This window comes from Oncorhynchus clarkii, chromosome 6 (genome assembly GCF_045791955.1).
Source record: "Oncorhynchus clarkii lewisi isolate Uvic-CL-2024 chromosome 6, UVic_Ocla_1.0, whole genome shotgun sequence".
Taxonomy (NCBI): Eukaryota; Metazoa; Chordata; class Actinopteri; order Salmoniformes; family Salmonidae; genus Oncorhynchus; species Oncorhynchus clarkii.
The window spans coordinates 37,861,888-37,887,156 of NC_092152.1; the positions used below are offsets into that span (position 1 = coordinate 37,861,888).

At 42.4% G+C, this 25,269-nt stretch overlaps 1 protein-coding gene across 3 annotated transcripts in view; it reads right to left on the bottom strand.

Moving 5' to 3' along the window:
• The window catches only part of LOC139411102 (zinc finger, matrin-type 4a), a 143,018-nt gene that overhangs the window by 42,126 nt on the left and 75,623 nt on the right, over positions 1-25,269 (bottom strand). For 2 of the 3 annotated variants that reach the window (XM_071156958.1, XM_071156957.1), the window contains exons 4-5: positions 24,475-24,631; positions 5,436-5,657 (exon numbers count right to left, since the gene is read on the bottom strand). In XM_071156958.1, the coding sequence (XP_071013059.1) occupies positions 5,436-5,657; positions 24,475-24,631 (379 nt within the window). The remainder of the gene's footprint in view (positions 1-5,435; positions 5,658-24,474; positions 24,632-25,269) is intronic. The other variant, XM_071156959.1, reaches the window with a different exon arrangement.

Sequence of the window (25,269 nt, forward strand, 5' to 3'; positions counted from 1 at the left end):
CCAATACTTCGGGCACAGAATCTCACAGCAACAAACAGTATTATATTCAGATTGAATGTAGCTAATGCACCGCCTCCATAACCCAAAGCTATTTAAACATTTTAGATGATAATAGTAAGAATGATAAGAAAGAAGTAGTTATTTCTTAGAAGGAAAATAATAACTTATATGTACAATCTATATTTATGTTTTAGATTATAATAATAACAATAAGAAGAATTGCTGCTCTTTATCCAGGGAAACCTGTTCTGGAATGCGACTCGCACCATTCATCATCTTCTGTATCTTCCAAAAATGACTTCATAGAGAAAAAGAGCACCATGGGCATTCCCTAAAATAGACTGCAGGAATTCAGGGGGAAAGTTGCCTATTGTACATCATGAACTAACTGGAATAGGTTGGACTGTCTTGGATCTTGTTTACATTTTCCCTACATTACTTTAATTGATATACGGAGATGATGTGTATTTTTGCACCCTATTCCCTATATAGTGCACACTACTTTCAGACAGGGCCCATTCGTCTCTGGTCAAAAGTAGTGCACTATATGGGGAATAGGGTGCCATTTGGGACGCACTCAATGAGTCAATAGGTTCTACCTTGTCAAGTCCTCGAAAAGGTTAAATCCTTGACATTATTCAATCAATACGCTGATGTCCTATACAGTCAAGTTTACACTCCACACCGTACAGCACAATTAGATAACATTAGTCCCTATGCTATAGACCACTTTGAGGTACTGTATGCAGGTATAGTTATTCCTTTCAGCTCCTAGTGGAGCAGAGGTCCTCGTATGCAGGTATAGCTAGTTATGAAACATACAGATTACACAAACTCCTATGTTATAGCCTAGACCACTTTATGGTGCTGTATAGTGTTTACAGGTAGCTAGTTGAGAAACATTTACACACATCCTTTAGAAAAGGGGTGGGCAACATTGATGGGTAAAACATTTTAGTGGCCCCACTCTTGGAAGCGGAGAGAATGTTTTTACATTTTAAAGCAAGTTTGCTGGATTTCTACACATTTTGCCATGGGGCGGAGAGAAGATTTTGCGCTTTTATGACAAATTTGCTGTAATTGTACAATTTTGCCATAGGGTGGAGATAAACGTTTGCCATTTTTAATATTATGTGAGTATAATATAATATGAGTGAGACTGACTAACAAAATCAATGGCGGCCCCACAGCATGTCAATCGACCATCATAACAAGTTTAGATAGCTGGCCGCAAAACTAACTTATCAATCTAAAAAATGTTAGCTGACATGGGCTAATTGACCTACTATCAGTGACTTACATAACATGAGGAAAAACTTCTGATGCACAACCAATTTTCGAAATTGCACCTTGTGTATTCTACTATTCTAACTCGCAACAGTATTTTCTGTTGTTGGGGGGATTAATCCCTGCTTTAGAGGCAGGCAGTGCAGTAGCTAGCGTAGCTCTACAAAGCTCCATGAAGTCTCAGCTCTGTAGGGAAATCTGAAACCCAGAGCACATGGCTGAACCCAGAGGATCATAGAGTGAGGTTAGTAGGGTTTAGGATGGGTAACAAACAGAGGGTGAAATGGGAGCACAGATGGAGGAGTGTGGGAGGTGGGCAGGTCCTCTCCTGGAGGGTCCTCCTTTACAGTACACAGCACAGAGTGCTAATGGGCCGGTCAAAAGTAGTGCACTATAAAGGTGCCATTTGGGACACAGAATATATACACGGCAGAATGCTCTCACACACTCCCTTCTCAGAAACAACACCACTACTGTGCTGTATAACCATTGGCCAATTGTACAGGAATCTCTCAAATTTGAAATCATATCTCAATAGGTATTCAAGGAATATTTCATCACCTGCTTGAAAACCTTCAGTCAGAACCACCAGATATCCATCTACAGCTGTTTGCTTAATAGCCATCCAACATCAGAGAACACAGTGGGCAAGAACAGGACAAAAATGAAGAAAGACTAAGAAAGATAAATAAATAAATAAAATAGAAGTGCTATTTCATTCGGCGGCAGGCCGGGGTCACAGAGACAGAGAGAAAAGAGGAAATAGTAGAAGTGCTCTAGGTAGTAACTCTTTGTGTGAAAGATAGGACTGCAGAGCTGTGCTGGCAGGCCTATGAATTAAGCAGCCCAGCCCATCCCTGCCCGCTGCACTGTGCCCTGGCTGCTCCTGCTCCCCCTTCCCTCTCCATCCCCATCCACACAATGCTAGTCCTGCCTGTTAGGATGATTTGCCACTTCATTACTAATTGATAATCGCCGGAGAGAAACGCTCATTAGACTGTGAGTGCTGAATACTGCATCTCCATGCTTCCATTTCCAGCCACCCATTATGACTATAGTGACGTTGGCGAAACACTCTGGCTTTGAGTTATGGCTCATCTATTTCACAGAGAATAGGCAAGTCCTCAGTCCATAAGCGGAGCCTGTCTGGGAGGAAGCATTCAAGAGTTATTCAGGGGCGGGACCGTCTGAAAAACGAGCACTGTTTTAGGGGAAGTACGAGGCATTATACTTAACTTGAAACGATCACGCAGTTCAAAATGTCGAGTCGGCAAAGACTCAAGTTAACATCAAGCGTGAATATTCATGAATCTCCATCAATAACTTTAAATGACCCCAAACAGGGCATAATACATGATGACAAAGTACTATATTGGTGCTTTTCCATTGAGACTTACCCCCACACCAGTGAGCCGCCAGTGTTTTATGTTAATGTAGGTCTAGTGTTATTGTGTTTCTGTCAGGAGAGTGACTCTAAAGACTTGTGGCGAGCAGAACCAATAACCTCCGCATCATTCAAGACTGTTGGTTTGTTAGAAGGTGTTCAAGTTCACACCTAGCCATTGTTATGTAAATGCAGGCTGATAAGTACCCAGAGCGTTGCCTTGGCTCCCAGTTAGAGCAGGTTTGCCGGAGCCATGGCCTAGTGAGATACGGGTGCCAGCCCGCATCGATAGGAAACGGAACGTCTGAGCTTTTGGGTAAAACACTGGGGTAAATCCTCAAAGGAAATGTGGCACATGTGAAACATGGAATAAAATTGTAAGAAGTGTGTACATTCCTCCTCATACTCATAAATCTCAGTGATTGGACAACACAGTGCATTTTACATTTAGGCCAGTTAGTCAGTGCATTCAACTAAGGTAGCTAAGACAACCACAGGTCACAGTCATTACAAGGAAAACCTTCCTAAAGAAATGCAGCTATCCCTGAGAAGGTGCAGGTGAAGCCTCCCAATTCATCGCTGGCAATGCAGAGCCCATCAACCAACCCTAAGTAGAAATAACAAGTTTGGGAGTTAGGAGTAGGACTTGGACTAGGCTTTATCTTCAATCAGATGTGACTGGGCAGCACGGTGCCTCCCCATTCGTCCCTTTCAAAGCAGAGCCAACCAATCAGCCATAAGTATCAACCAGGCCTAGAGTACATCTCCAATCAGATGTGACTGAAGAGACATACAGTACATCTCACTGATTGGATGGCACAGTGCAGGTCCCCGGCAACGCAGAGCCAACCTAAATAAGACCAGGAGTGAAGGAGGCTAAGCTACATCTCCAATCAGACATGACCAAAGAGACATCCCACATTATGTCTGCTCATGCACTACTTAACTTTACAACCCCCTGGGTCCCACAGCACTGCAGCAGCATGCTGGAATAATACTCTGTAATTGTTATTGACATATTGTGGGTAGGAGACAATAAGAGAGAAAGAGGGCACCATTCCCCCTCCCCACTCCAAAATTAACAGCCCGAAATAGGCTTGTCGTGTCCTGGTACTTAAGAGACGCTGAGCCTCTCCACTGTAGCTCTCTCTGGTTGGCGTAGAAGCAGACACTAGCCAAGTCAAGAGGTATGCATGCAACACAGCCAGAGAAATAGAAGTCTCACATTAACATCAGAGGAAAGTGGACCTCCTTAGCCCCCCATTTAATAACGGATAATGCCATACTAAAGAGCGTAACAAATGCCATGAAGTGTACAAACAAATATATATTACATATTGACCCCATTTTGACATGCTGTGCTATCTCAAGATATGGGTATCACAAATGGTGAGTCAGGTTTTCCAAAAGTAGTTTTGCATTAAATGTAGCTGATACTGATATATTATCTATTACATGAGGAATACAAAGCTTGAAAGAGTTAATTTGTGTCTTGTATTTCCCCTAGGCCTACTTCCAAGGCTTTAAACACCTCATACTGCGAAAAACAGTAGTGTACATGCATATGTCTCCATACTGGATGAACTCTAGTAGACAGTAGGGCTGGGAATCGCCAGGGACCTCACAATACGATATGTATTGCAAATCTCATGATTCTATCGGTATTACGATTCGATAATGTGATTTTATTGCACTTCGATGATCCAAAAATATTGCTCACCAAATGTCTGCTGCAGAGGGACAAGAGCGAGCCATGAGAAAACGAGTTTTGATAAATTATGGAAATAAAAGAGCTGAAAACAAATTGGCTCCCAATTGTATTTTATTATTATTTTTGTCATTTTTACCCCCTTTTCTCCCCAATTTTGTGATTAAGATCTTGTCTCATCACTGCAACTCCTCAACAGGCGAAGGTCGAGTCATCCGTCCTACGAAAGATGACCTGTCAAGCCGCGCTTCTTCACACCCGCTCGCTTAACCCGGAAGCCAGCTGCACCAATGTGTTGGAGGAAATACTGTTCAACTGACGACCGAAGTCAGGGTGGAGGAACGTGATGATTCGAGTATAGCCCCCCGGCCAAACCCTCCCCTAACCAGGACGATGCTGGGCCAAACCCTCCCCTAACCAGGATGATGCTGGGCCAAACCCTCCCCTAACCAGGACGATGCTGGGCCAAACCCTCCCCTAACCAGGACGATGCTGGGCCAATTGTGCACCGCCCTTTGGGACACCCGGTCACAGCCGGTGATTGAACCCCAGGCTGAAATGATGCTGCAACACTGCGTTGTGCCACACAGGAGACCCGGCTCCCTATTTAAAAATAAGATGGAGAACAAGATATGAAGGAAAAATACTGGAGTTCTGGTGCAGATACAGCCAAATAGCACAAAAATAATACTGCAAAGTTGTCAAAACGATACGGCACGATATATCGTCAAAAATAATATCCGCTATGTAACTGTCTCGATTTTTTTCCTCCTATTACTAGCAGACAGTGTCCTATCTTCTTACATGACACCTTGTCATCTCTTCCTGTGTTATTACATATAACAATGTTACTACACATACACTTATATAATGTTACTACACACAGAGGCAACAGTAACTAACAATCCTGGCTGTTATGGAGTAGGGGTGAGGGGAGGAGGCAGTGAGCTGCATGGTTATCTGTGCTACGTGTGTGTGTGTACGCATGTGTGAGAGAGAGAGAGTCTCTGCCAGGTTATCTGGTCTGCCTCAGGCCTTCCCTGTTCTGTTCTGTACCTTTCATCTCTCCCATGTCCAGGGTCTTGCCCAGCTGTTCCAGGAGGTCGGCACGAGCTGCGTTTTTCTTGTGCTTCTTGCCGTCATAGTGCTGCTGCGCCATGCCCGGATTGTTGAACCAGGCGTTGCATAGCTGGCAGTAGCGGTCCGAGTCCCTGCGCTGCCGAGGAGAGGTCACTGGGGTCATTTCTGGGGAGCTTTTCACGGGACTGGGCGGAGCCTCTGATTGGACAGAAAAACAGGAAACGCAAACAGGGGAGTTCACATCAACATTGCTCTGCTGTTTGACAACACTCTCTAGACCAAAACACAGACTGATGTGGTTGTTTTTTTGATCCGTCAGCTAAAAAAAGGCTTAGGAACAAAACTTAAGGAAGAAAACAAAGGTTGGTAAAGGAACAAGCTTTCTTGCCAGGAGGCAAAATGTGAGGCATGAAATGAGCGCTGATCACTTTGGCTCTGGCTATTCCTATTCGACCCCCACCAATAACAAGCTGTTAACTCCATCCCAAGCATGAAGAAGAAATCCTAAATCAAACTTGGCAACTGGAAAAAAAACACCCTGCTCTACTTAATGTTGACTTCTTGTGTACAATATGCCTTCATGCATGGATGCCACCATTAACCCTGAACAAACATCAGATCGCGCAGCGCTACATTTTCCGACATAGGATTTCGCTATCAAGTTAACCAGTTTTAACACTTGGCCCACCCTTCATAGGTTAACATTTACAAAAGTCCCGTTAGAAAGCATCAGATCACATTACGGACCACTGTGATGCAGTCAGCATCTCCCAGTGGTATCTCTTGTGAGCGTCATGGTCAGTCAACAGAGTTGCAGTGCAGAAACACAAATGTCAGAACCATGTTCTTTAGCCAAGCTGTTAATAATGATATGCTACAGTATAGCAATTCATGCTCATCTTCAAGTCAGAATTTTTACAGTGAAGACTGGCAGGTCATGGATATGTACACTGCAGTATAGAACTGGTAGCATTCCTATAGAATATTAGCTTAAAAAAGTAGCACTCAAAGACCCCTTTGATACTATAAACTACCAGCTGTTTAAATATAGTATCAGGAAGTTAAAAACTGGGGCACTGAAAACAATAGAAAAGGTGGTGTAGGAAAAAGCTTTTGATCTGGAGTGGCTACAATCACACTGTTATATTTCTCACTGTTTTGTCACTTATAGGCCTTAAAGGCACATATGAGTTGATAACAAAGCCCTTGGTTTAGACAGCATATAATTCAGGCAATTAACGGCTGCAGCAGAAAAGAGGATGACAGCATGGAATTAAGTGGCTGTAGGAGTTGAAAATCAAAGAGTGTGAAATGTATATCATTTGTGGGGGATGATAATGATGATGGTGTTATTAGAGCCAGGGAACAAAGGAGAACCACAAACATATTCATTTCAAGAAGAGATATAATTTTCATAAATATGACAAAGCATTTTCCCTCTTTTCTTTTAGTGTTACTATCAGACAGACATGCTGATTCCTAACATATATTGTCTCTAATTGTGTCTTTCAGCTTCCTTTCACATAATCTAAGAGAAGTGCGTCCCTCGTGTGTTGAGATTCTAGTTTCTCCCCCCCCCCCCCCCCCCCCCCTCCCCCCGCTTACGTACATTTGAATGCTTGGAGTGTTTTGTTCTGTGAAATGCGTTAAACAAAGCCCCTATTTTCTACTCCTGTTTCACGTCCTGTCCTTATATTAGTTGTATAAGTAATGCAATGTGCTAGACAACAAAATTGGCGACGAGGTAGAAACGTTCTCACATTGGTGTTCATTATTTTCAGTAGAAAGTCTCAGTAAAAAACAAAACAAATAATTGCTGTAGAAAGACGCAAAGAAAACATGGCGCAGGCCAGTCAAGAGTGATGCTACAGTAGCTAGCCTGGAGGGAGAAGAAGAGTTTTGCTGTGGGAGAAAGTGTAATCGCTGTGAGTGAAAAGAAGAAGAAAAAAATTTAGGGAGTGAGGGACCATCTAAAAAGTGTGAGAAGCAAAAAAACTGAAAATGTCTGCACTGGTTGGAACAATGGAGTTCTTACACAGAACATTTTGACTGAAGAGAAATGGAAGAATGAGTAGTTGTCACGCCCTGCCTGGTCTTAGTATTCTGTGTTTTCTTTATTAATTTGGTCAGGCCAGGGTGTGACATGGGTTTATTATGTGGTGTGTTTTGTCTTGTGGTTTTACGTAGGTTTTGGGATTGTGGCTTAGTGGGGTTTTCTAGCATAGTCTTTGGCTGTCTGGAGTGGTTCTCAATCAGAGGCAGGTGTTTATCGTTGTCTCTGATTGGGAACCATATTTAGGCAGCCATATTCTTTGAGTGTTTCGTGGGTGATTGTTCCTGTCTCTGTGTTAGTTTGCACCAGATAGGCTGTTTAGGTTTTCACGTTACGTCTGTTGTTTTGTATTGTACGTGTTTATTCGCTTTATTAAACATGTATCAAAATTACCACGCTGCATTTTGGTCCGACTCTCCTTCGACGGAAGAAAACCGTAACAGTAGTTGTGCCAACATCTTTGACTGGTATGGTAGGAAAACCCTGGTGATAAATCATATGATGAAATTGTGGCTACCTTAAAACGACATTATTCTCCCAAACTACTGATCATCGCAGATAGATTCAGATTTCATTACGAGAAATCAAGAGGAGGGGGAGTCAATCTCATAATTTGTGGCTGTATGGAAACAGTTAAACAAACACTGTGAATTTGGGCGATCACTGAGTGACACTATACGTGATAGGTTAGTGTGTGGAATGCGCAGCGAGGCAATTCAGAAACACCTTTTGATTGAGAGCAACTTAACATTGCAGAGTGCAATAGAAGTGAGTACGTCAATGGAAATGGCAAAGAAAGACACACAGCAGCCAAGTGCAGAAGGTGTCTATGGATTTTTTTTTAAACGCAGTAGGTGGCAAGCCATTCTATCACTGTGGAAAAGCAGGTCACCAAGCAGAGGAGTGTTTGTGCATATAAAAACGTGTATTTGAAAACAAAAATACACAGTCAAACAAAAGTACTGAACAAAGGAAAAGCGACATCAGGAAGTACAAAAAGAAAGTGCATAAAATCACACAGAGGAACAAAGTGATAACCTGTCTGAAGGGGACGAATCTTGGACATGGATACTGGATGGAAAAGCAGTAGGGATACAAATGGACACTGGAGCAGCCGTATATTTTCTCTCTGAGGCCGTATACAAGGAGAAACTACATCACCTCACACCACAGCCCACGAAGATGACACGGAAAACATACACTGGTGAGACTGTTCCAGTGAGAGGAAGCATGATAGTTACAGTAGAGCTCAACAAACAGAAGGTAAAGCTACCACTCTACATTGTGAAAGGCAACCATCGAGATTTGCAAGGACACACATGGCTGGAAAAGATTAAGCTAAACTGGCAGGAAATTCACATGGTCGGAGGACACAAACCTACAAGGGATATTGAGAAAACATGCAGATGTGTTCAATGGAGAACTTGGCAGTATGAAAAACACAACAGTTAAAGGACCATGAAACCAGACAGCAAGCCAAAATGCTTAAAAGCTAGACCTGTCCCATACACCATGAAACCATACATTGAAACTGAGCCAAACAGACTAGTCGAGAGTGGAGTATTACATCCAGTGAATGTTAGTGAGTGGGCTACACCCGTCGTTCCAGTCATGAAAAAATATGGATCATTCAGACTCTGGCGATTTCAAAGTTACCGTTAACCCCATCTGACTGCTGAAAAATATCCACTAACCCTCATTGACAACCACTTTTCTGGTTTAGCTAGAGAACAGAAATTCAGTAAGATAGACTTATGTCAGGCCTATCTACAGACGCATGTTGTGACCAAGAGTCACAGGAACTATTGACTATAGTGACTCACAAAGGACTGTACAGGTATCAGAGGCTTCCTTTTGGAATCACCTCAGCTTCGGCCTTGTTTCAGAGAGCTGTGGAACAGATACTGAGCAGGCTCACCAGGGTCCATTGTTACCTCGATGATCTACTAATCACTGGCAAAGATGAGTAGGAGCACCTGAGAAACCTGGCCACTACACTACAGAGACTGGAGGAGTACGGTCGCAGGGTCCAGAAGGACAAAGTTTTCCCGGCCTGTTGAATATCTGGGCCACGTCATTGACAGTTCGGGGGTTCCACAAGGGGCCATCAAAGGTGAAGGCCGTCGCGGAAGCTCCATCCCCACAGAACGTGAATCATTCTTAGGACACCTGGCGTGCTACGCAAAGTGTATGCTGAACCTAGCTAACATGCTAAAGCCACCACATTAACTTTTGAACAAAACCAAACCTTGGAAGTGGACAGATGTGAGGAGGCTTTCAAGAAAGAGAAAACAGCCTTAACTCAGTCAGAGGCCCTAATCCACTTCTACCCCAACTTGCCATTACAGTTGGCATGTGACACATTGCCTTATGGTGCTGGTGCTGTTGTCTCATACATCATGCCATCAGGTGCAGAGAGGCCAATTACTCACATCAGGGACCGTCTGCAATGGACGGCCTCTCAAGGTGTCTCTTACCTGTCACACACACTGAGCCCTCCCAGGCTGAAATCTTCTACTTCAAGGAAGTGATGAATGCCCCAGTTACGTCCGTCCAACTGAAAAAGTTGACCCACACCAATCCAGTTATTTCTCGCCAGAAAGGGTGACACAGTTTAGTCTGGACGCTTGCTATGGGGCTTTTGAGTTACCACCACCACTGAGAAGGCAGGTGCTTGAAGAACTCCATTCAGGGCAGTGTGGCATGGTGCAAATGAAGGAGATTGCATGCAGCTAATTTTGGTGGCCAGATTTGGATGCAGCTATCGAAGACAAGGCCAAGTCATGTTCCCCATGTCAAAAGATGAGGAACATAACTCAGCTAGCGCCACTACACCCATGGGACTTCCCAGAGGAGCCTTGGCAGCAAGTCCACATAGACTAAGCTGGCCCACTGGAGGATCATATGTTCTCCGTCATAGTCAACGCACACAGTAAAACACCTTCCTGTTGCAACCCCCATGCAACATGCTACAGCCAAAGTGAGACCTCCAAAGACTTAACAGGTTGTACAGACACAAGAGAGAGCGCAGGTGGAGAGGCGGAGCAAAGCAAAAGACAGTAGCTTCAGAGCTGGAGAGAGTTATTGCTCGGAACTACTGCAATGGTCCAAAGTGGAAACCAGCAACAGTGGTCGCACAAACAGGTCCTGTGTCCTACATAGCTCACACATCGGAGGACACGTGGATCAACTGTTGCCAAGAACCAACCACAGAGATGACGCATGTCAAGTCACAAACCCAGATCAGCTACTGGAGACCTAACATGAGGCGGCAAGTAGCCGAGTGGTTAGAGCGTTGGACTAGTAGCCGAAAGGTTGCACGATCGAATCCCTGAGTAAAAAGGTAAAAATCTGTCGTTCTGCTCCTGAACAAGGCAGTTAACTCACTGTTCCTAGGCCGTCATTGAAAATAAAAATTTGTTTTTAACTGACTTGCTTAGTTAAACAAAGGTAAAATAATAATTTTAAAAAAAAACATGATTACGAGCCATCACCTGAACATCCACTACAGCAACCTACACATTTGGAATGCCAGAGCGCCTACTCAGGGTACTGTTGTGCACCAGTCTGGGCATTGTTTTTTTTTTTTGGGGGGGGGGGGGGTTTAGGACCTCTCTCTCTCTCGCTCTCTCACTCGCTCACTGACTGGAGAAGGATGCATATGTATGTTTTCCCCACGCACATTTTAGCCAAAAACCTATTTGCCTCTGCCAGGAGGTTGAAACTTGGCCACAACGGATCTTCCAGCAAGACAAAAACCCCAAGCACACATCAAAATCCACAAAGAAATTGTTAATTGGCAACAATTAACATGAACCCCATTGAAAATCTGTTGTTTGAATTGAAGAGGTCTATCCATAAGCGCATATCAAAGGTTCTGGTCTAAGATCCCTCCCAATGTTTTATAATAGATTACTTGTTAAATCAAATGTCTTTCTCTGAGCAGTTGTGTTAGTGTAAAATCATATAATTTCCCCATTTGTTTGAGCATACAATATAGCTCAGTGTTAATATTATTTATTTAATAGTATTTTTTCTCCTCTTTATCAATAATGGAGGTGGCTGAAGCTAAGAATCTACAATCAAACTCTGTTTTCTACCATGGTATCATCATCATGCTGATATTCATAGCTTGTGAAGTTATCAGCATTTGTCCTGTCAACCAGTTCCTGAATAATTTATAAAGGGCAGCTCTTTATCTCATTAATAATTGTGGCTGTGACATTTACAGTACCCACTAGGCTACCAAACAAAAACACTCAGATCCCCAAGGCACATTTCATAAATGCTAATTATTGTCATTAGACTCTTCAGGTTGGTTTAAAGTTTAAGTAGCAAGTGTAAAAAAGAGATGAATTGCATGACACTTTGGGTCAACAAGGCCAGCTTTTCCTCTTGACAACCCAAATAACTTCTGAGGTTAAGGAAAGAATAACTGCCAAAATGTGTCAGTTATTATTTTTGTGACAGGAGCCTAATGTGCTAACCAGTTGAACTATAACATGTACAGCCTGGGCAGAGGAGCTGGGCAAAGGCGCCTGAGTGGTTTTGACTGTGTCTGCTTGTTGTTACACCACGGATATCAACCTCCCCAAGCAGCAGTGACATGTTACAGTATCGACTGAGCTGCTCTGAGGTTTAGGGAAAACATCCATCAAATTCAGGCTGAAAATAAAGTCATTTTTTTTGTCACATCTAGGGCAGTGGTTCTTTACATAGCCTCTGATCAATTTGAAGGTAGATGCATGCCCCTGCATGCATTCTCTCTCTCTCATATACAGTGCCTTGCAAAAGTATTCGGCCCCCTTGAACTTTGCGACCTTTTGCCACATTTCAGGCTTCAAACATAAAGATATAAAACTGTATTTTTTTGTGAATAATCAACAACAAGTTGGACACAATCATGAAGTGGAACGACATTTATTGGATATTTCAAACTTTTTTAACAAATCAAAAACTGAAAAATTGGGCGTGCAAAATTATTCAGCCCCTTTACTTTCAGTGCAGCAAACTCTCTCCAGAAGTTCAGTGAGGATCTCTGAATGATCCAATGTTGACCTAAATGACTAATGATGATAAATACAATCCACCTGTGTGTAATCAAGTCTCCGTATAAATGCACCTGCACTGTGATAGTCTCAGAGGTCCGTCAAAAGCGCAGAGAGCATCATGAAGAACAAGGAACACACCAGGCAGGTCCGAGATACTGTTGTGAAGAAGTTTAAAGCCGGATTTGGAAACAAAAAGATTTCCCAAGCTTTAAACATCCCAAGGAGCACTGTGCAAGCGATAATATTGAAATGGAAGGAGTATCAGACCACTGCAAATCTACCAAGACCTGGCCTCCCTCTAAACTTTCAGCTCATACAAGGAGAAGACTGATCAGAGATGCAGCCAAGAGGCCCATGATCACTCTGGATGAACTGCAGAGATCTACAGCTGAGGTGGGAGACTCTGTCCATAGGACAACAATCAGTCATATATTGCACAAATCTGGCCTTTATGGAAGAGTGGCAAGAAGAAAGCCATTTCTTAAAGATATCCATAAAAAGTGTCGTTTAAAGTTTGCCACAAGCCACCTGGGAGACACACCAAACATGTGGAAGAAGGTGCTCTGGTCAGATGAAACCAAAATTGAAATTTTTGGCAACAATGCAAAACGTTATGTTTGGCGTAAAAGCAACACAGCTCATCACCCTGAACACACCATCCCCACTGTCAAACATGGTGGTGGCAGCATCTTGGTTAGGGCCTGCTTTTCTTCAGCAGGGACAGGGAAGATGGTTAAAATTGATGGGAAGATGGATGGAGCCAAATGCAGGACCATTCTGGAAGAAAACCTGATGGAGTCTGCAAAAGACCTGAGACTGGGACGGAGATTTGTCTTCCAACAAGACAATGATCCAAAACATAAAGCAAAATCTACAATGGAATGGTTCAAAAATAAACATATCCAGGTGTTAGAATGGCCAAGTCAAAGTCCAGACCTGAATCCAATCGAGAATCTGTGGAAAGAACTAAAAACTGCTGTTCACAAATGCTCTCCATCCAACCTCACTGAGCTCGAGCTGTTTTGCAAGGAGGAATGGGAAAAAAAATTCAGTCTCTCGATGTGCAAAACTGATAGAGACATACCCCAAGCGACTTACAGCTGTAATCGCAGCAAAAGGTGGCGCTACAAAGTATTAACTTAAGGGGGCTGAATAATTTTGCACGCACAATTTTTCAGTTTTTGATTTGTTAAAAAAGTTTGAAATATCCAATAAATGTCATTCCACTTCATGATTGTGTCCCACTTGTTGTTGATTCTTCACAAAAAAATACAGTTTTATATCTTTATGTTTGAAGCCTGAAATGTGGCAAAAGGTCGCAAAGTTCAAGGGGGCCGAATACTTTCGCAAGGCACTGTGTATATATATATATATATATATATATATATATAAATAACATCAGTTCCAACAGTTGTTGCTCTTTAAAGTGTCACCTAAAAATAAGTAGAGCTGCAAATAACTCACAAACAAAAAGAGACAAATGGTTATTGACCTTCATAAAACCAACAATAGGCTAAAAAAAATGCAAGAAAAACCTAACATACCGTTTACCATTATTAGGGCAATAATTAAGAAGCTTAAAATCATTGAAACAGTGGTAAACTTACTGGAGAAGGATGCATGTGTATTTTTTCCCCACGCACAGTGAGGAAGATGGTTCGGGAAGCAAAGGGAAATCCAAGGGCCACAGTTAGAGAATTATCAAACTTAGTCGCACCTTGGGGTCTACAAATGTACAATCAGACACCACCTCCATGCCAATAGGCTGTTTGGAAGGGTTGCCAGAAAAAGGCCTTTATTGAGTGTAACCAACATTTAAACGCCTGGACTTTGCTAAATGGCATTGGGACTTAGTTGGGACTTGGTGTTATGGTCAGATGAGATGGAAATAGAGCCATTTGGCCATAAAAATCAGTGGTAGGTTTGGCATCGAAAGAAGGATGCATGTGAAGAGAACCAACTACTGTAAAATATGGCTTTGGATCTTTGATGTTATGGGTCTGTTTTACTTCCACTGATCCTGGGGCCCTTGTTAAGGTCAACGGCGTCATGAACTTTTCCAAGTACCAGGACATTTTAGCCAAAAAACCTATTTGCCTCTGCCAGGAGGTTGAAACTTGGCCACAATGGATCTTCCAGCAAGACAATAACCCCAAGCACATATCAAAATCCACAAAGAAATTGTTCATTGGCAACAATTAACTTGAACCCCATTGAAAACCTGTGGTTTGAATTGAAGAGGGCAGACCATAAGTACAGATCAAAGGTTCTGGTATAAGATCCCTCCCAATGTGTTCTCCAATCTCACTAAACATGATAGAAAAAGGCTCAGTGCCATTATCCTTCAAGAGGAGGGTGCACAAAGTAATGAAAACAGGGGTGCCAATCATTTTGACACCGATCTTAATTTTTTAAATAAAAGATGACTTGTTAAATAAAACGTCTTTCTCTGAGCAGTTGTGTTAGTGTAAAATCATATAATTTCCCCATTTGTTTGAGCATACAATATAGCTCAGTGTTAATATTATTTATTTAATACAGTCTTTTTTCTCCTCTTCATCAATAATGGAGGTGACCGAAGCTAATAATCTACAATCAAACTCTGTTTTCTACCATGGTATCATCATCATGCTGATATTCATAGCTTGTGAAGTTATCAGCATTTGTCCTGTCAACCATTTCCTGAATCATTTATAAAGGGCAGCTCTTTATCTCATTAATAATTGTGGCTGTGACATTTACAGTACCCACTAGGCTACCAAACAAAAACACTCAGATCCCCAAGGCACATTTCATAAATGCAAATTTTTGTCATTACACTCTTCACGTTGGATTAAAGTTTAAGTAGCAAGTGTAAAAAAGAGATGAATTGCATGACACTTTGGGTCAACAAGGCCGGCTTTTCCTCTTGACAAACCAAATAACTTCTGAGACGGGCATTTTGGTCAAATGCCATTCGGAAGGAAAGAATAACCAAAATGTGTCAGTTATTATTTTTGTGACAGGAGCCTAATGTGCTAACCAGTTGAACTATAACATGTACAGCCTGGGCAGAGGAGCTGGGCAAAGGCGCCTGAGTGGTTTTGACTGTGTCTGCTTGTTGTTACATCACGGATATCAACCTCTCCCAGCAGCAGTGACATGTTACAGTATCGACTGAGCTGCTCTGAGGTTTAGGGAAAACATCCATCAAATTCAGGCTCAGGGAAAAGGTTGTAGTTTTTGGACTGAAAATAAATAAAGTTATTTTTTTGTCAAATCTAGGGCAGTGGTTCTTTATTTAGCCTCTGATTAGCCTCCGTCATTTTGAAAGTAGATGCATGCTCCTGCATTAAAATTAACTATATGAGGAAGTATTGTATCAGTAAGTGGACCTCTGTTGTGAAGATGAAAACATTTACAAGAGATATTAGTCAATGAGTTAATAATCTATAGGATGCATTTACTATTGTGATCTTAGTTAGTAGTGATGTTCAGAGACTGTATGTTGATTCCAGTCCTGGTTAGACTAAGAAGTAGGAAATAAAACACAGAATGCTAATAAACCTTTGATAGGAATATTTATCCTACATTTTCATAAATTACTAGAACAACTTCATAATTACTGGATGCAAATAAGCAATGGGGGAAATTAAGCTATCCACTGTGACAACAGGACCCTATCAAAGGATACATCCAAAATGGCCCCCTATTCCCTGTATAGTGCAATTATTTATACCAGGGCCCATGGGGCAAACAAAGCCTCCACCATTAGCCATTATCACAGTAATTTTACTTCAGGTTGCTCTCTGTAGCCCACTGTAATCACAGCAATGAGAATGACAACCCAAAATGACACCCCAAAATACACATCGGAGCCTTATAGCTTACTCTTAATAACCACCAGTCCTGCGTCATTCAGACAACCCATTAATTACGATAGCAGCCACCTATTTATACCTAAAGTCTTTATCCTCACTGTGGGTGGCCCCAGTCCCATTCATCATTCACCCTTTTTTGGGGGTGTGATAACTGTTCTGCATTGTTCTGTGAGAGATCCCAGACTCTGTAAATAACTGCACAGCCATCCATTCTCCAGAGCTGAGAGATATGTATAGGTCCTTGGGATTAAAAAAACAAATGGAGAGGAGAAAACAGCAGGCAGAGGAGGGTATAACACCGTTAAGAAGATGGACTCGTGACCTTTGCAGCAAAGGACAGCTACTTTGTTGACTGGCAAAGGGAATACGCTATGGGCTCTGGTCAAAAGTAGTGCACTATATAGGGAATCAGCTGCCATTTGGGACACACTCTGACCTTGTTGCCGCAAGGTAACAAAGAAAGCATATAATGAGAGTGGGAAGTAACAGGGGGACTCAATAAAAAAGAAGCAGTGCATTTGGAGCAGGTAGGGGGCAAGTAGAAGAACTAATATAAAATTGTCAAAATTCTCTTGAATTACTGCCATCCTTTTCCCCCCACTTCATCCCCTCGCCACTTTGCTTTCTTTCCATCTTTCAGTCATTCAAATGTGTATTTTCTGAAGGAGCTACAGTACCTTGTTTACCTGTGTGAACAAAGGAAGTGTCAGTCATATCTTTCCTCAAATTATTTCTGCAGTAAACAAAACTCAGACTGACACTCACTGTCATTAGATTTGAGACTTAAGGTTTTTATATAATTTGTTATTACCTCTGAAAAAGTGGTGGCTGGGGAAAACATTTGCATTTGAGGAAATCTGTCAAATAGATTTTTTTTTGTAATCAGACAGCAGTAGAGCAGAACTGATGGATGTCATTCATTATCATCAAGTAAAGGAGACATCATAAGTAAGCTAGATCGCTTCCAAATGGCACCATGGCAGTTACTTAATAGACCTCGAACATAAATGTCTGTTACACCGATAAGCTTTTTGCTGTTTGATGAGATGTGAAGGTGAATTAATTAAGCTTATCATGCGCGTTAGAGTGACACACCATGGGTTAAATCTAATAATTAAAAGGGTTAGTTAAATAAATCTAAAGAAAATGAATGGCATGCTACACCATTGACACCATAGAATTTCTGGAATTGATTCTTATTGTTGTTGGGAAGATAACATTAATTCTCATTATTTATTACCCTGGGGGATTGTATAAAGATGTATGGGTTAAGTTGCATTGCAAACCAATTTGCATGGAATAACATTTAGTATACAGTTTAAGTCGGAAGTTTACATACACCTTAGCCAAATACATTTAAACTCAGTTTTTAACAATTCCTGACATTTATAACCCTAGTAAAATTTCCCTGTTATAGGTCAGTTAGGATCACCACTTTATTTTAAGAATGTGAAATGTCAGAATAATAGAGAGAATGATTTATTTCAGCTTTTATTTCTTTCATCACATTCCCAGTGGGTCAGACGTTTACATACACTCACAATTAGTATTTGGTAGCATTGCCTTTAAATTGTTTAACTTGGGTCAAACGTTTTGGGTAGCCTTCCACAAGCCTCCCACAATAAGTTGTGTGAATTTTGGCCCATTCCTCCTGGCAGAGCTGGCGTAACTGAGTCAGGTTTGTAGGCCTCATTGCTCACACACACTTTTTCAGTCCTGCCCACACATTTTCTATAGGATTGAGGTCAGGGCTTTGTGATGGTCATTCCAATACCTTGACTTTGATTTCCTTAAGCCATTTTGCCACAACTTTGGAAGTATGCTTGGGTCATTGTCCATTTGGAAGACCCATTTGCGACCAAGCTTTAACTTCCTGACTGATGTCTTGAGATGTTGCTTCAATATGTCCACAAAATTTTCTGTCCTCATGATGCCATCTATTTTGTGAAGTGCACCAGTCCCTCTTGCAGCAAAGCACCCCCACAACATGATGCTGCCACCCTTGTGCTTCACGGTTGGGATGGTGTTCTTCAGCTTGCAAGCCTCCCCCTTTTTCATCAGACCAGAGGACATTTCTCCAAAAAGTACAATCTTTGTACCCATGTGCAGTTGCAAACCGTAGTCTGTTTTTTTATGGTGGATTTGGAGCAGTGGCTTCTTCCTTGCTGAGTGGCCTTTCGGGTTATGTCGATATACTGTCGGACTCGGTTTACTGTGGATATAGATACTTCTGTGCCTGTTTCCTCCAGCATCTTCACAAGGTCCTTCGCTGTTGTTCTGGGATTGATTTGCACTTTTCGCACCAAAGTACGTTCATCTCTAGGAGACAGAACGCGTATCCTTCCCGAGCGGTATGATGGCTGCGTGGTCCCATGGTGTTTATACTTGCATACTATTGCTATTGTTTGTAGAGATGAACGTGTTAGCTTCAGGCGTTTGGAAATTGCTCCCAAGGATGAACCAGACTTGTGGAGGTCTACAAATATTTTTCTGAGGTCTTGGCTGATTTCATTTGATTTTCCCATGATGTCAAGCAAAGAGTTACTGAGTTTGAAGGTAGGCCTTGAAATACATCCACAGGTACACCTCCAATTGACTCAAATTATGTCAATTAGCTTATCTATCAGAAGCTTCTAAAGCCATGACCTAATTTTCTGGAATTTTCCAAGCTGTTTAAAGGCACAGTCAATGTAAACTTCTGACCCACTATTTGTGATACAGTGAATTATAAGTGAAATAATCTGTCTGTAAACAATTGTTGGAAAACTTTACTTGTGTCATGCACAAAGTAGATGTCCTAACCGACTTGCCAAAACTATAGTTTGTTCACAAGAAATGTGTGGAGTGGTTGAAAAACGAGTTTTAATGACCACCTAGGTGTATGTAAACTTCCGACTTCAACTGTGAGAGAGAGAGAGAATTCCTAAGGAGGTGTCTTTATTCTATCTGGATAAACTAGCATAAAGCAATGACCTAAATACACCCATCACACTGTAGGCAGTGAAATTGGTCATTTCTTTTTCAGGTACAGTATGCAAATAACCCAAATGGCTAAGGATGCTAAACTCATGCTGCATTTCATCTGAAGCAAAGGCCAACTAATATCTTCATCCTCTTTATGGTATAGCTTTAGTGTCCAATAAGAAAATAACCACCTTTTGCTTCATATAAAAACAGGATATTGAACAGCATTCAGAGCACACAGTCTTGCAGTCTTATTCAGAATTAATAGTTAGAAATCTGTTGAGATTCAGAATCAGATCAAAAAAGAGAAGGATCAAAGTGTTCTGAATTCCGTGTATTTATCTGTTCCTACAAAACCTTCCCTTCAGGGCTTTTATCCCCCTCTGCCTTATCCCCCCCGTACAGAAGAAAACTAAATATTTTCTCAATACACACTTCCAAGCGGGCGAGACCACATGCAAGCTGTGCAGTCCATGAAAAACAAACCAAACAAACACAACAGCTGTATATTAGACAGAACCGGTACGGGTTTTCACTCCTCCCTTGTACTTAATTGATGAATTAAGGTCACTAATTAGTAAGGATCTCCCCCTCACATTGTCGTGTAGGGGTTAATAAAAAATAATAAAAAACAGCAGACACTAGGCCTTCCATGGAATGAGTTTGACAGCCCTGCTATAGGGTTTTTAATCAACTACGCGTGAACCATGCAGGGCTGCATCCAGGTTCAGATGGTACATTTGCTGGGATCATATACCGCAATGGATCCTTAAGTGTGCAGCAGCTAGCCTTTCCATTAGATGTAACGATGCTAAAAACCCAAGGTCATAAACTTCAGAATGTGCTTTCTCAAAATGATTTCACAATTAACTCGAATGAATGCCGTACTTAACCAAATGCGGGGAGAAAATATATTCCAGCATTATGCTGTTGTGGTTCTAGGGAAATGACAATCAAACTATTCTGCTCACTCATTGCCTGTTGGAGCTTGGAGACCGGACATAAATGTTCAATATAAGCTGGCGACAGTGCTCGGAGAAAGTGATTAGCCATTTGGGATATTACGGGACATAAGAATACTAATGGTGAATTAAAGTTTATTCAGAGCTACCCAAGTCAAAAACAGCATTAGCAGAGGCGGAAATTGGACAGCTCAGTGTGCTAACGATTAACCTTAGACTAAAGAAGCATGTGAAAGCATGTAGCAACAGTATATGGGTCAGTGATTATGCACACATATTACCATACAACTAACCAGGTCTATGAGGAGTTCAACTAAAAGGGCATAATCATTTATACAGTCATACTTCATCACACACATACCATAAAAGGAGAGGGAATCTATAGTAAAGCTATCCTGAATATAAGCAGCTCTAGCAGTGGTTGGATGTGTGCACCCATAGGGCGTCAAGCACCATTTTATTTTCTGAGGGGGCTCACTGATGTCCAAATGAAACTGAGGGGGCCGCCTCTAGTTGGGGTAAATGCCTTTCCCTATATAGTGCAGTACTACGACCAAAAGTCGGTTGAAAGTAGTGCACTATATAGGAATAGGAATAGTGTGTCATTCAGGACGCAGCCAGAGTGAGGTGTCATTGGCTGAAGGCTGAAAGGCTGAAACAACAGAGCTGCAGATCCTGGGGTTTTGTGTTTTGTGTTATTGGCTGAAGGCGGAAAGGCTGAAACAACAGTTTCCTTGGAGACGGGAGGATTAACAGAGGCACCCGGCCACTTCAATAATGTTCATTATGTAGAAATCAATAAGCTCAGGCTTCCTGATGCCCTGGTGGATTTATCTTCCGGACATTTTCTGCCTTCCAAATGGTACCCTATTTCCTATATAGTGCACTACTTTTGACCAGAGCCCTATGGGTGTAGTGCACAAAAGTAGTTCTCAATAAATCCATTAATTTCAGAAGCTAGCATATTTAAGTGTGCAGAAGCTAGCATCTCCATCCTACACATACTGTAGATTGTCCTGTCATTCTGCAGGAGAATGGAGGTGTTATATATTAAATCATTAATGTGTTTACTGTAGGTGAAGTGGGTTATGGGTTTAGTACAGTGGCTACAATCTCCATTTCTCATCATGTAATACAGGACAAGTTGTTTTTGGAAACAACAGAACTAAAAGCCCTTCTGGACGTAGGTTAAAGATGTTGAAATGTGGATTTGGTGACGGTGAATGACAGACAAAAGGAAAATGCAGAGAGATCAACACGTCTGGAGAATGTTCCATTTTGAGAGGCAGCCTACACTATGGGTTAGTCCCAAATGGCACCCTATTTTCAATATAGTCCAATATAGCCTATGAGCCCTGGTCAAAAGTAGTGCCCTAAATGGGAAATAGGGTTACATTTGGGATGCACACTGTGGCTGGGGTCTGGGGGGGGGGGTCTGTCTGTCTGTCTGTGGCTCTAGCTGTATTTGTTGGGTGACAGTGCGATTGATTGCTCTGTCTGGCCTCCCTCGGTTGGGAGAGGAGCATCCTCTGTTCCGAACCATTGGCCACAGATGGCGTGGTTAATGACTGAATCTGTCAGTGACAGACAGGGAGGCATGAGGGGAAATAGCAGACACAGCAGAACAGAGTTTTATCTAACCACTATTTTACAGTATCAGCAATCAGCATACGTTATACCAAATAAATCAAAATGTTATGTAAAGTAACCAAGGTTTTACGAAGGAAGGAGCGAGACACAGCTCACTCTATGAGGAATAACGTTTCTGTCCCCTAGTAACCTCCCTACTAACATGACCCAGTAGGCTACTGTACTGCTGATTCCCTGCTGTCTCTAAATACCACAGCAGAGCACTGAGCACTTCCTCAGTTTAAGGAAATCAAGCGGAAACAAAACATAATGCCACACTGATTGTAAAACCTTGATTGCAGTATACTCTACTTCCTGCACCAGGGTTACAGTAGCTCCCTGAAGCTGCAGACTGAGGAGGTGGTTATGTCACCAACATCATGACAGAGGAGAAGGAGGTTGAGGAGGAGGGGAGAAGGACAAAGAGGACGAAGCAAGGGGGAGGAGAAGGGGGGGGGGGGCAAGGAGGAGGAGAGGGGTTCAGGCCTGTAATGGTTGATGAAGGCTGCAGAGACATGCCTCACCCTGCTTGGAAGCGACCACTACTCTCCCTCCCTCTAGGTCTCCACCACCATATTATTTATGGCACAAAAGCCTTATCTTTAAAGGGATGCCCTAATGCACATATTAAATGCAGAATCATTCCTGCCACATAGTGGGACACAAGGTCTGATCATGGAATACCGGGAATATTAACTGGATTGTCCAATTTTGAGTAACACGTGGTCCATGTGTACAACACATCCATGTGTGAATTCTACAAAACAACACGTATCAGGGTTAAACACACGTCACTCGTGAACCAAAGAGCTTTTAAGCTAGTCAGCTGCTTTGTTTATCATTTTCCTTTTCAAATGTTTTTTCTTTGAGACTAGGGTCCTTTCAGTACCACACACAATTTGACCTGACTCCTGGGGTCAGTTACAGCCGAGGGCCAGGCAGCGTGAATGCCGATGGATGATGATGTGCGGCGAAAGGGTGACACAGCATGCCTCTCTGCTGCTCTGCCCTCATACCCTGAGTGTGGACTCACTGGGAGAAAGGGGGGTCACAGTTTATTTGGAAAGTCCCGATGGTCCATCTGTTGATAAGCAACTGCTTGCTAAGGTTACAGTTAAGGTTAGGTTTAGAATAAGGGTAAGGGTTAAGGTTAGGGTTAGTAGATAGGTGAAATGTTACTGATAGTCTGTAGAGCATTTACAAATGGACCATCCAAATAAAGTGTTATCGAAAGGGGGCTGAATGGAGGATAAGACGAGAGGAGGAGGAGGAAAGCAGTGTTCCCAGAACAGAAAGCGCTGAAGGAAAAACAAGCCTGAGCTTCCAGGGTAACTGACTGGGACTGGGCCTAGATATGTTTCAGCTTTATGTGCTGCATTTTGTACAACTCTTTGGCTACATATAGAACTGACAAAGAAACATTTACACACACAAACACACCCACACAGACAGAGACTCAGGCAACGACTGCTACGATGAGAGTTGTGGCAGTTTCAGGCCTTGGCATCTCTTTTCTATAAACACAAACCATGTATTGAATCAGTCTGATTCTCCACTAACTAACAATAGTGGGCTATTGCACAGACTCAAACAAAAAGCACGGAGGGCTTTACACTAAGCTAAAGTAAAAGTTTTGGTCAAGGATATCTGAATTAACAGACACATGAAATAAAACGTACCATCAGTATAGATATTCTTAAGAGAAAGGATACCCCAAATAAACAAAGTTGATGATTTTTGTATTCACTTCCTGCATCCTCTCTGGATATCCAGGTCTCAGGTGTTGCATAAGGGGGAGTGATCTGATTAAATAAAAGTGTGGTTATTTTTTCTAATCCTAATTTCCCCCATGGCCAGCTTTCATTATTCTCTCAACTGTCAATTTGTAAACAGATTTGCGGCGCGGGGAGCAGCTGCTGTGGTTTACAATATCGTCCAGACTTTCCTCAACCCTGAGGTGCTGCAGCAGACGATGATTGGATCTAATCAAAACACCCACGGACAAAAAAAAAAGATCAAATTAGATTCTTCACCAGTCCACACACACGAGCTGCAGCTCCTCTCTCTGTTACAGCAAGCTAGGTGAGCTGGTATCCCAAAGTCTACCTGTGGCTTTCTGCCTTTCTGCCTGCCTACTTGTTTGCTTGTCAAAGCTAGCACCTTTGTGTGTGAGGACAAGCACATCTGTCGTAACATACATCTCTGTGGTAAACATCTCTGTCACATCTGTCACTGCAAATCTCATCGGATTATCTGATGTCATCACACAGGGAAACAAAATGCAGCTGCTTAGTCTGTAAATGAGAATGAGAGATACTTTTGTTTATCCATTTCACTTGCTTTGGCATTGTAAACATATGTTTCCCATGCTAATAAATTGAGAGAGTGAGAGAGAGAGTGAGAGAGAGAGTGAGAGAGAGAGTGAGAGAGAGAGAGAGAGAGAGAGAGAGAGAGAGAGAGAGAGAGAGAGAGAGAGAGAGAGAAAGAGACACAAACCTTTTGCTGTGATAGCAGGCTGCTCCCCCAGCAGCAGCTTTAGTCTCTTGGCGTGGATTTTGCCTTGGTAATGTGACTGTGCCACCACTGCTGAGGTGAAGGACATGTTACACAGTGTGCAACACTTGTTCTTGTCCACGTCTCCCTCCTCACTGCCCTGCAAGGAACACACACACACACACACACACACACACACACACACACACACACACACACACACACACACACACACACACACACACACACACACACACACACACACACACACACACACACACACACACACACACACACACACACACACACAGGTTCAGTAAAAAAGGCTATCAGCCAACAAATAGTAAAAACAAAACAAATCTCTCCCTGCATGAAGGAGGATGTTGTTTCTTTTTCACACAAAGCTGTGCTGCACAGAATCAGACATTTTAGGGATAAATGGACACCTGAATATAACAAAAAAATTACACGATTCATCAATGAGTGGTGTACAGTATAAACCAGCCCCAGCAAATACTTTCCAAACCCTGTAGGTTAGAGCAGCATGGTGCTTAGGGGCCAGCTGTACACTGAGCACATCAGTAAGCTCTATACGCCACAGTTCCAGGGGACAGAAACAATCTACACTCCTCGTGGGCTTGATCATTTGGTTCCTGGTGGGATACAAATGGAGGTAATTCAGCAGTTGTATGGAGTAATACAAAGTAGGGAGTGATGGGATGAGGACCGCTCCCTGAGACTCCATCTGTGCTGCCCGCCTGCTGCAGAAACACATTATCCTGACAGAGAGAGGGGGGA